At 33.5% G+C, this 13,424-nt stretch overlaps 1 protein-coding gene across 2 annotated transcripts in view; it reads right to left on the reverse strand.

Annotated features, from left to right (window-relative positions):
• Window positions 1–413: 413 nt before the first annotated feature.
• The window catches only part of LOC120623614 (kinesin-related protein 4-like), a 54,985-nt gene continuing 41,974 nt past the window's right edge, over window positions 414–13,424 (reverse strand). Inside the window, exons 28-33 of one of the 2 annotated variants that reach the window (XM_039889679.1) lie at window positions 7,010–7,104; window positions 6,755–6,838; window positions 6,283–6,409; window positions 5,510–5,654; window positions 4,402–4,504; window positions 414–3,036 (exon numbers count right to left, since the gene is read on the reverse strand). In XM_039889679.1, coding sequence (XP_039745613.1) covers window positions 2,875–3,036; window positions 4,402–4,504; window positions 5,510–5,654; window positions 6,283–6,409; window positions 6,755–6,838; window positions 7,010–7,104 — 716 coding nt within the window. In that variant the 3' untranslated portion in view covers window positions 414–2,874. The remainder of the gene's footprint in view (window positions 3,037–4,401; window positions 4,505–5,509; window positions 5,655–6,282; window positions 6,410–6,754; window positions 6,839–7,009; window positions 7,105–13,424) is intronic. The other variant, XM_039889680.1, reaches the window with a different exon arrangement.

Raw genomic sequence — 13,424 nt, forward strand, 5'->3', positions numbered from 1 at the left:
TTTACATGGGTCCAAATGAAAGGGCTTGAAAGTGAGAAAGAAAACAAAATCGTCTTTATTGTCACACATTTGTGTAAAATGTTACATTTGTGTCATAAATTTGTTTGTCATTTGACAAAGGCGCTGGCTCAGTATAGCTGCATACTAAAAAGCGCAACACTGGTTTTTAACCAGCCCCCTTATCTTCGTCGTCACTGAATCCTAAACGTTACGACTAAACAATAACAAAATAATCATAAAAAGGACAATAACATAGAATATAATATATAAACAAACGAAAGACTACTAGAATAATGTACACTATATTGAAAGGGAATGAGGAATGAGAATAATTAATTTGTGTCGTCATTTTTTTTTATAACTTTATCTACTTCTTAATGGCGCTGGTTATAATATTGTTATCAGGTATTGTGATATTCGGCGTATTGTCATAAGATTGTGATATTTCTTCGTATTCTGTAAATATATTATGTAGTAGTCTTCCGCGAAGTCTTCCGCAACTACTTCCGCGTATAGACCGATTCAAACTTTATTACTTCACGAATTACTGCGGTTTGATGCGCAGAATCCTATCTTCGGTATCAGCCAATCAGCTGGACGGTTCAGTTGACAACCAGTACGGCTAGCACATGGGCAGGAGACAATTATGTCCCCGGGGAATGGATAAAAATGTATCTGCTCCCACAGCTTTATCAACTCTCATACTTGTTATCATAAATATATTGTGAATCTACAGTAAGTACCTATTTCTTTAACAACGTGACACTATAATATCTAAGTTTACTTTAATAACAATTAAAATAAGGAACACGAGCCCAAAAATATCCATCAAAATACAATCATCCAGATTAATCTCCATAATGTTACTTGTATAAAAAACAGGATTGTGCCTTCATACATATTTGATGACACCATTTTATTTTGTTCGCATATTTTCGGCGCACCAAGGCTGATGATATATGTGGAGCATGATATATGAGCACTGGCGCACAAGTGGAAATAATATCCAATTAATATATGTGTATTAATAAATGGGGGTAAGCTTCTCCTATCCCCTGTTCCCCTGCTTTAGCAGGTGGACACGTTAATTATTATCCCTTGTCAGGTGAAATATATAATCGGGGGATATTATTTTTGTCTCCTACCCGTGCTAGAGGAAGGAAAGTAAACAATTATGTATGAATCATTCATAAGAGATTTGGTAGGGCTATTTAAATAAGGAACGTTTGTTTTTTCTTGCCATACCTTTCAACTGCTATTATATACACAACATTGACGCGAGTCGTGTCCCGCCCGTCATGATCCGTGTCTATAACCTTTCTCAAACGACGCAGGATGCACGATGCAGGACGCGTTTCTTGCATGCCCTGCAAGTTTTGCTCTGTTTATAGACGATGGATTTTCACTTACCATCTGGTAGGCCATCGTCTGCTTGCTCCGTCAATTATTACTTAACAAAAAGAACCAAAGGAACAGACGAAAAAATATAAATTATATGGCTACTACAGATTACTTACAAAAGGTGGTTTAAAGTTCACGGGGTTAGTCAAAAAAAATTTAATTTGGTTAGTTACCTATAAAAAATATTCCGGCCAATACTCTACAGCAATAAGCATTTTTAAATCCTTTATTGGGGCCATTTTAGAGATTTTTAGAGCTTACCTTATCGAACTGGATCTGGTTTTGATTTTCCAAATGACAAACAAAGATAGAAAAGGTTCTTTCTTTGTTTGTCATTTGGAAAATCAAAACTAGTTATTCATGTACATATAAATATGAGTAGAGTTTTGACGCTTAATTTTAATGAGCTATATTTATTGTTTTGATAGACCCATACCACGTAACTTACATTGGGGCTAAGTTTGAGTTTACCTATTCGAACGTGTGAAAGTTAACTACGATTTGTATGGTATCGCAAGAGCGCCATCTAATTGCATTACTGGGAAACAGGTTTTTTACTATAAGGCACTCTTTCTATACCATATAAATCATAGTTAACATAAACACCGATAGAAAATCTCACTTGGCACCCAGTTCGTTCAAATTTCGGTTGTTTTGTTTGTTAGGATCTGGTTTAAAGTATCGTTATCAGTATTTACAATGTTACTTATGGGACTAGAACGACGATTTATGTATTCGTGGTGTATGAATAGGCATGATGACAGTCGTCACGTCCACATAAACATTATAAAAACATACTATTTTTTTCTGCAAAAATGTATTTTGTTATAGGAAGTTTATCAAAATTAGTTAGTCATCATGCCTATTTTTATGGTTTTTTTCTAAATAAATCTGTTTCATTATCATAATCTTTTTATTTATAGCTGTTTAGTTTATCTATATCTTAACTAACGAAATATAACCCCTAACAGGAAAGCCTTAGACTGCATCATCACTTGAGATTGCAATCAAGGGGTCATAGTTGCAATTATATCGACACCAAGTTATCGGTGGAAAACTTGTGCTACGAGCTTTTGAGGATATCAATGGTGTGGCACAACGAATTATCGATGTATACCGTGTACTTAAAAAATATATATTATCGATTGCGGTACAATTTCGATATATCAATAGGATGTTTGCGAGGCAACCAGCAAAAGGCGAAAGTTTTATTCTGGTTGTGGATGTGGACCCCTAAAAGATCCATTAGATCCTTATCCAATGTTATTTTACGCAAAATATGCACAATGCACTCTCTGTCTTGTTTGGCAATTAAGATGGAATGCCCACTGTCCATATCAGCTTTTTGCTATTAGATTTTAACTGTTTACAAAAAAGGCTGCCTATCTCTTTATACCTTCTATAATCAGGCGTGCTTATAATGTATTTTCAATACTTTTCACGCTTAGTTAACCTGATATTTTGACGATTTTGTTACAAAAAATGATGATAATGATAATGATGGTAGTGATAATGTCTACTGATTACGAATTTCGGAATGCCGAGACCGTTCTCTATATCTCTTCGGAGGTCGTGGAGTTGCTGTCGCTTTTTACGCGTGATCTGCTTTATATTTTCCGGAGCAGGAGCGTTTACCTGGAATACACGATAAATTTCAGTTGAGATGAAGGTGCATTCATCCAAAGCGTATTCCAGTCCACCGTTGGACTAAAGGCGACGGTTCGGACGGCGACTCACAACGCGAAGGTTTGCCAGTACCTGCACAACGCCCAGACAAGAAAGTTTTGTAGATAAAAGCGTCTAGTAATCATATTAGACACGATCGGCGTAACACCAGTACTTCCAGCCCTACATAGCGGCTGCCAAAGAAAAATAATAAAGGTAGGCACATAACTGCACTTCTACATAAATGAAGACTCACAGACGCACCCAAGCACATACATTTGCACACTTATGAACACACGCACACACTTACTCACACCCACTCACACTTATTCATGCTGTTGTGAATATCGTTACTGATTGTTTTGTATGTTGTACTTGCACCTATTGCTTTATTGTCACAGTTTATATTTGTAATCTAGATTTTGCCGTATTTTAGTAATAAGATAAATCCTTAACCAAAATAATTTGTAACGCTGTTGGATTACTAATAAATAAATAAATAACTTAGGGCAGCGACCCTGCTTTCTGAGTCCAAGGCCGTGGATTCGATTCCTGCAACTGGAAAATGTTTGTGTGATGAACATTAATGTTTTTGAGTGTCTGGATCTGTATAAGTATTGTGTACTCATAAAATATTCAAGTCATCTTAGTACCCTTAACACGAGCTACGCTTACTTAGGTTCTAGATGGTATTTTGTCGTAGTACATTTATTTATTTGTTTTATTTAGTAAACTATATTTTTCATATCTGTTAAAAACGCTTTTATTCGATGATACGTAGTGTGTACCTATATACGAATCACGGACTTCGAAGCCCTCGAAATGTGGACAGCTAAAATAGGTGTTTAAAGTTGCTTTGTATGTAATGTAGAAGAATAACCGAGTGTCAAAATTATCAAGCAACATAAGATCTGGTAACTAGGCCATATATTGTGACACGGTAAGTACCGACTGCATCTAACTTTCATGATGGGGAAGATTGCAGGAAAAAGAGAGGTTGAAGGCGAAAGAAGTCCATCTAATCACAATTCCGAATAACCGTACTGTCACTAGATGGCGCTCTTACCATACCATACAAACAAAGTTAAATTTCACGCGATAGAATGAGTAAACGTAGGTAGAAAATCTAACACTGGGCACTCGGGCTGCGAAATATACGGGAGTGGACGCAAGACTCCGAGAACTAATCCATGCCATAGCCATGGACAAGGACGTTTAAGAAACTGAATGCTGACCATCAGCTTCTGCAAAGGCAGAACTAGAAGAAGTTCTAAACTCTTGATAGAGTTCCATAATCTAGTTATGAGAACAAAGACTTAATGCGTAGGTACGTACCTCGGGGCCGTGCGATACCTCCATACATCGCCTTTCTGCTTGCTCCATTATCATTTGATCCACGATTTTGGTCTTGTGCGTAGATTTTATTTCGGATGACTCTCTGACAAGTTAGAAAAAAAAATCTTAGCAAGTTAAAAAACGGAAAATGTAAAGATTCATTCGTACGAAATTTAATATAGGTTATTAGTATATTTATGGTATGGTAAAAAGTAGAGGGAAATTTATTTAAATACTAGCGGACCCTCGCGACATTGTCCACGTATGAGTCAATCGAGAAGCTAGAATAAATCTGATGCATCGTAATCATCGTTGCTAGCTATGAACCTACTATTATTTTATTCGGTATACTGAGTTAGTAAGTTGTCATTATTTTAGTTGGTACACACATACATCCATCCATACATACATCCATCCTCACAAACTTTTGCATTTATAATATTAGCATTTAGCACAGTACGCATGCATTCGATCGTTGTCCCATATGCCTTGTGACTTGCTGTTATTTGTAAAGAGTTATGTTCTTTATCTCAGACAATGTTTATCAGATCTTCATGAAAATTAGACAGTACATGCTCTCAATTAAACAAAGAATTATTAAAATCACTACAAATTTTACGGAGCTATTAAGTAAAATTGATAAAAAATTTCAACCCATTTCCCGGAGGAAACTCATTGTTTATCGGGATAAAAAGTATCCTATATGTTGACCCGGAACATCAGCTACCAACCAATATACCAAAATGCATTTAAATCTGTTCAGTAGTTTTCACGTGATGCCCGAACAGACAGATAGACAAAAATGAAATAAAAATCTGTTTTGGACTCAACTCTCGATTATAAAGCCTCCCCCGGTCAAAATTTGCAAAATATATTTAACACAGTTGAAGCAATAAAAATTTATTCAGTTCTATTTATTCTATTCTAAAAATTAGATACTTTGTTGGAAGATTGTTAGGTTGTTTCCATCTCACACAATCTAAATAAATTCTATATTATTAAAAACCTATACTAATTCTCTCAGGAAGCTAAGGCTTTAAATGGCTTTTGCAGATGCTTGAGGGCACACACAAACTCTGTGTCAGTCTGATTTTTTTTATTTCCTTACTTGTTCTTAATGGTAAACTTCTTCAACGACTGATCTATTTTTGGTGGGACAGTTATTGGGTCTGGCTCTTCAGTGGCATGTATCGTTGGTTCTATTGATTTATTATTTTCCCCCTTTTGGCCATTAGACACTTCTGAAGAAGAACCTGTTAAAGCCAACATCATTATTAACATTTACTTATATGCGACAAAGCTGATTGCACTACGCACCAGTGTAAAAGATGAAAGATTAAAATATAATATGGTATTTGACTGTATTTAAAATATCATTTGTGCTGGTATATATAGATCTATAATATAATATAGCTAATCCTTATAGATTATTATTTTTAATATTATTTCATTTCACAAAAAGAGAAAATATATGAATCATAAAATTTGGTGAGTAAACGGCTTTGAGGTTACAAGACGGTAAAAAATGTGTTATTGCACATTATATTATGTTATAACAGGTCCAGACCACATGGGGAGTATACCCTCTCAAACAAAAAATATTTTTTTTAATCGTAAATTACCGAGTTCTGAACTAACAAACACAAAAAAAAAACAACCGAATGGCAAACTATTTTTAACAGACTTACCAAAGAGGAGGATCTCTTTGGTAAGTCTGTTAAAAATAGCATTATGGTTTATTTCAGACTATAAAAAAAAGCAGTCAAATATCCTATTGATTCAACGAACAAAGCAAAGTTTTGTGTCTGGGCTACTGTTAAATTGATAAAAGTGACGCGGTATTGGAATATTTACGACGCTAATGTGCTTATGTAAACTTACATGCTTGCTTGTGTGCTCCTGCATATTCTTGTATACGCGAAAGGAGTTCCTTTTCCCTTAACAAAGTCTTTTTTTTTAGATGTTCATATTTAGTTTTTAAGTCAACATTTTCCCGTTCCAAATATCCCTAAAATATTTGTTTTGTTTAAACACCCTGATGAATTTTAGGAATATGGAAAGGGGTTTAAATATATTTTATTTTGGAGCCTGGCTTACCAATTGTCCGCAGTTTTTATTTTAATAAAAAGTAACGTATACGCTTAAATAGATATACGCTATATTTACTAATCAATACTTGGTACTTTAAGAGCTTATATTTCATGGCGGTGAAGAAGATAATTATCTTTGTATAGATTATATTAGTCAATAAAAAAAACGATTTCCACTGTTTAGGAAAAAATAAAAATTGCGGACTTTAAAGATAATATAACTGCCCATTGCTAAATGTATAGGTTCTAAAAAATGGACTTGCAACATAATTATTGGTGTTGACGTGCAAATTATTTTTGTACTCCTCGTCATTTTCTTGAAGTGTATTAATGTCTTCTCCTTTATCCTGCAAAGTAAATGAAAAATAAATAATCTTTCGGATTACTCGGTATGATTCAAGAGCTCCGCATGAGTGCACGGTATTAGCGTAAAGCGGCAATAAGCCGGTAAGGTTTCGAGTTCGACCTCCGGCACGTATCTCCGTCTGTCCTCAAAAAAAAATAGTGGGCAATCTTACATTATCACTGCCTTGTAGTTTTGCTTCAGCGTTGCATAAACTCAAATCTTCAATATCTTCGTTTTTTTTCATTATGGTGTCTTCTCTACCCTGCTCCGGAAATAGAAAAAGACTAATAGAAAAGATCCCGATTTTTGAAAATAGAAATATACTTATAATAGATACTAAATTACTTTATTATTAAATAGCTGGTGTCTACGTTTATAACGATTTCACAACAAATCCTGTGGGAATTATCTGTTTTTTAAATATCAAATGTAGCCTTTCAACTAACTCTATGTCAAAATCAAGTTGATTGGTTGCTTAGTTAGGGCGTTAAGCAGGGAGAAACAAACACACTTTCGCATTCATTTATTTTATTTATTTTTCCTCTTTATTTGTACACCACTCAGAAAAACGATAAAAAAAACTCAAACACTTGAAGTATGAAGCAGGATACAAAAGGCGGCCTTATCGCTACTACTCAGTGATAAGGCCGATCTCTGCCAGGCAACCTTAGGATTAGGAAAACCAAAAAAGAAAAACCAATAGGTGGGGTACACTATTTAGAACATACATACGAATAACTACATACGAATACAAAAACCAGACTGCACAAATACAACAATACCTACTATTGATAAATATCACTACTACTATATTTACTAATACATATTTTAACATACCAATAATACTTAAATATGAGTTAGAGTAGATATATAAATAATATTAGTCGTCTTTATTGAGCGAGATAAAGATATAAAAGATATTAATCAGGGTTTTGAATGCATTCTTCATATTATAGCATCTATCTATCTAAATATACGTATATATACATATATAAAAATGAATGCAGCCTATCCGACCAAGTAGTAAACTACATATTATTATTATCTGAAGTATTATGACGATGTATTATGTCATAACTCATAGTACCTATTAATTTAACAGAACATTTATCTGCTAACATATCTATATAAAAACAATGAATATCGTAGAATTTGTTTTCGACAATTTTACTTTTTCAGACTTAAATACAATCGTATATTAACGATTTGGCAGAATTACCTTATGGAATATGGAACATTCATTTCTTTAATTTTAGTACTTACGTCTTTTAACTGAAGATTATTACCATCATCGACGTTGTTTCCACGGAGTTCTTTTATGGCTTCCTCCAACGTAGCTAATAATGGATAAGTTTCTGGCATCTGTTTTAGCATTTGCTGATAACAAACGAATTTAAAGTATAATGTCAAAGTATTGATTTAACAGAACATTTATCTGCAAAAATATAAAAAGATTAATAACGTAGAATTTGTTTTTGTCAGTTATACTTTGTCAGACTTAAATAAAATCGTATATTAATAATTTGGCAGAATTACATTATGAAGTTGGAATATTAATTATTTATTTTCATTTAAGTACTTACTTCTTTTAACTGAATATTATTACTATCATCGACGTTGTTTCAACGGGGTTCATTTATGGTTTCCTTCAACGTAGCTAAGAATGAGTAATCTTCTGGCATGACGAACGAATTAAATAAAATTAAAATTAACGCACCAAAAATTAAGCTTAATTTGTTAATTTGCAGGAGAATTTATAACTTCCTCAAACCCCACACCAGCGCCATCTGAGATCAGATTTGCCTGTGCATCCCCGTTGTAGTAGAAACTGTCCTAGGTGAATACTAATAATTATTATTGTCAGAGGTTTTGTGATGAGACGGGCCTATAGCTCTAACTTACATCTGGGTCGTATATCACTTTTCGAAGTTTTGCCTCCGCGTTGCACAACCTACTTGTAATTTCAATACTCTCCTCTAGCTCTTTAAGAGCTTTGTTTATTTTTGTTCTTTTATCCTGCAACGCAAAAGGATGACAAAGTAATTTTCATAGTGAAAACTGCTTTAGTTAAGTTGCGTAAAGGGAAGATTATTAAGGAGGTTTTTGAAGTAAAAACTGCGCGTTGACCCACTTATTGGGTAAACAAAATTGTAGTACTCCAGTCATCGTCACCGAACGATTCCATGAGCTATATGCATACTGTTTACGTATTCTTATATATGTATTGATTTTAGTGTCAGTTCCATCGGCAGTTTCCAAAGACTGCCCCGCATATGTATTTAAGACTCTCACGTAGGTAAGGTATACCTAAATTTATCAGGCAATTAATTATATGTTCTTGTTTTATAAACTTCCTACTATGACTTACATCTTCTGACGGAGCTATGTCTTCGTGCTTGTTTTGTAGCTTCTCCATGTCGACCTGTTATACCTATGGATAGAAAATTAACGTTAAAAACAATAATTATTATTTACGCACAATACAATTATAAAATAATGCTGAAGTATGCATAAGTATATTTTTTTTTCCTTACAAACGAATTCAAAACATTTTAAGTATTTACTTAAGACGGCCCTATTGAAGTTAAAAGACCGCGCCTTCGCTACAAGACGCGTACCTAATAAAGTGACAAGTGTCGCATGATTTTAATTTTGCATGTGATGTGATGGCTGTATCTGATTCTACCAGAAATATCTATGGCAGTCGTTTACTCAAAAACTATTAGGTTTTCGGTTTCGCAGACAAGTCTCAGAGACAGTTAAAGCATGCATAGACAGTTCCTCTAAAGCATGCGAAGAATTATTTCGGTTTTCATTTACACGTTGTATAATCGGCGGATATCAGCATCAGATGGAACGTTTACTCATCTGATGGTAAGTCAAAAATTATCAACACTTCGCAGGGCATGCAAGGAAAACGTCCCGTGTCACCCTGTCTATCAACATGAAACGTAGTTGTAAAGCAGTGGCGTGCACTGGGTTTCTTACCTGTTTCATGCAATTCTCCTGCTGTTTGCATACCAGCAGGAGAATTGCATGAAACAGCAGAAATCTTCCTCCTTTACGAGTTGTATATCAGTTTTAGGGTAGGCAGAGCTTTTGTGCAAGCATGAAGTGCACCAGCAACCACGCCATAAGAAACGCAGAAATGTTGCCTAGCGGCTGAAATAAGCATGGTGGTACTATTTAGTATGTACTTACCCGGTCGGGGCTTCTCTACTACTTACTCTACAAAATATGTAATTCTGAGGTGTATTTTTCGGCTTAAAGACATTTATTTCTCAAAAAGAACACAATAGTTCACCTACATCGAGAATACAATAATATTTTAAAATTAGTAGATACAAAATCTCAAAGTGCTTTACAAATGTACCATATTATTTAAAAGTAAAATTTTTTGCGGGTGGTTATAGAAAAAGTTGGCGAGCGATAATACAAATCGTTTTATATGAAAGAGGTCACATTAACTTAACTGAACGGTATTTTGTACATGTTCAATAACAAGTTTTTTAAATATTGGTAAACTTGTGTGTGTTTTATTATTTTGTCTTATAATTTACTTTCAGGTTACCATAGAACTAAACTGCTCATTATTTTTATTTTATTATAATACTAGTTGCGCCCAGGGTGCTACCCGCTGTTAATAAGTGCGTACGTAAGTGCGTTTAATTGATTTCTTAGGTCTTGAAAAATTTGATGTTTTTCCCGAACTAAAAGTAGCCTGTTATTATCCGTCTTTTCAACTCTTTGGTTGCTTGGACAAGGAGTTAAAGCCTTGACAAACAAACAAATAAACTAACGCACTTTCCCATTTATAATTTAAGAAAGGATTTGAAAACCTACGTCTACTTATGACAGATCGTTAAAAATTATGTTTCTATAATTCTAAAATACTTACTTACTTGCTTTTTTCCAGTTTTTCACAAAATTAGTATTTTGTGTATGCCAAATAGATACATAACTGCCTTGGTTGCGGTTAACTTTGATAATAATAGAGCAATAAATTTCCCACAAGTAAGCAAGTATAGTTACTTATACATTATATTTGAATAACGGTTTATCGTAAACTAGCTGATATTAAGCTTTAAGGTGAATGTGTTGTCATTTTAATATTTTTATACAAATTCTTCTTTATTTCTTTTCGTCCAAAATCCTTCGTCAGAACCGACGGACGTTGGGATCCTAAGATGTTGGAATGGTAACCCTGCACCGAAACGCTCGAAACAGGCGGACCGTGTTCAGCAGTGGACGTCAATGGGTTATTTTTATGAATAAGTATTTTTTATTGTATTGAGAAAGTTGTAAAAAAATATGTATGGACATCTTAGACCAACCTTCATCCTACATAGCTAAGAACAGTCTAGACTTAGTTCACCATTTAAACAAAAGAAACATCGTTCGAGTAGGACTGAGGTGCATCGATAATGCATTCGTATTTATATCATAATACCCACCAACTCAATGTCATGAACAAATATAATTTTAAGTTTTTCTTGAAAACTATCTTATATCTATATAAGATAATATTATATCTTATATAGATATAAGATATCTATATAAGATATAATATATAGATATCTTATATTTTATTAAATATCTGTCAAATATGAATTTACAGTTATCAAAAGTTTAATATTGGATAGAACCAGGCGTTACTTTGCGGAAATCCATAATATATTATGAATATTAAGCTAAATTTGGTATAATTTTAAGTTTTTCTTGAAAACTATCTTATATCTATATAAGATATAATATATAGATATCTTATATTTTATTAAATATCTGTCAAATATTTGACAGATATTTAATAAAATATCTGTCAAATATGAATTTACAGTTATCAAAAGTTTAATATTGGATAGAACCAGGCGTTACTTTGCGGAAATCCATAATATATTATGAAAATTAAGCTAAATTTGGTATACTCGCGAACAGCAGGAGAATCTGTATAGTGTTATTTATAATTTCTTCAAACCGTATACTCCACATGAAACAGATCCTCGGCGATGTACCCTCTACGCACGTTTCGCTCCGAAACCGGAGCATCTTCAGGAGATGTTTACTTTACAATGAATAAGATTATTCATTGTAAAGTCAACATCTCCTTAGGATATTTAATTATTTACACAGTTTATAAATTTACTGTAATACACGCCAAAATTATAACACGCCGTTTTAGCGTATATAAAAAATAGACTGCACATAAATGAAAATAAGCCAATAGGGGTAACCACTGCGAAAGTTTATTATTTTGTTACAACTCATTTGTTTTTGTAATCGGTTAAAAATAAATAAGGAAATCAGATAGAAAAAAATGTGTAACTATTCTCCTTAACTCAATATGGGTAGTTTGCATGACCTTGTATCCAACGATAATGGTGGTATCTATGAAGTTCACCCACTCTTGCCACCCACGCGATAAACACAATAGTAGGTATAGCTTCAGTGGATATACTGAGAAGGTTGAGTGCGTCAACACTTCTAGCATGGGCAAGAGAAATTGTTCTCCCCGGGGAAGGTATCAAATATATTCTCCCACAGCTTTATGAACCTTCCGAGCATGGGCGCACAAGTAAAAATAATATCCAAATAATATACGTATAATATATTAAACGGTAAAAATAATATATTAAAAAAATATTAAATAATAATAAACGCGGTTAAAATAAATGTATATAAATAAAATTAAAAAATTTAATAGGAAAATTTCTCTTATACTCTGTTGCCGTGTTTTGGTAATTTTTTCCCAAAGGATATAATCTTTGACCAGGGATAAAATTACCAAAACATGGCCATCCTGCCGCTATACTAGCTGTGCACAGAATGGACAACCAATCTACATAGTTTTTTTTATTATTTGAGACCAAATACTTAAATTATTTATTATCTATCTACGAAAAGGACATTGGAGGCATGCAAAGACGGCTTTGTTGCTGCAAATCTAGCGTTGATGAAGTAATTAAATTATTAATTTGATCCTTCAAATAAATTGTGTTCGATTTCAGCATGCGATGTTGCAATTTTGATGCTATCTAGAAGTCAAGTTGATCTTATATTTAATGTTTCAAGTTTTGACATACACTTCGATTAAATATAAAGTGTTATTAAAACCACCAAAATACTCAGTAACGTCTACCTATATCTATCTCTATCTAAATAAATAAAAATGAATCATCAAAATGTATAAATCTTTTTGCACAAGATTGGATAAATCTTTTTTTGTGCCCCGGAAGTATGGAGGGTAGAGGTAAGGAGAGTCATCTTATATGGGAGAAAAGTTGAAAAAGTGTCCAGTTGTATGCGCTAAATAACAGTTCAAAAATCCTCCACAATGGCGCTGGTGGATGCACAGGGTATGGTATGAATGTAGCAATCGTAGATGAATTGAAGTATGCAGAGTTAAAAAATTTAATGTCATTATCGACTAAAGTAGTTAATTATTGAGAATTTCAACAACTTACGTTGTACAAAATATTATGGTAAATATAACCTTACTTCCTTGTTTATTTTTCAAGCCTACTCTAACAATATTTATATTTGGCGCTTCTTTTAAGAGTTACCTTGATGCAAATGTGGCGCCATCCTAA

The sequence above is a fragment of the Pararge aegeria genome, chromosome 5 (genome assembly GCF_905163445.1).
Source record: "Pararge aegeria chromosome 5, ilParAegt1.1, whole genome shotgun sequence".
NCBI classification, from domain to species: Eukaryota; Metazoa; Arthropoda; class Insecta; order Lepidoptera; family Nymphalidae; genus Pararge; species Pararge aegeria.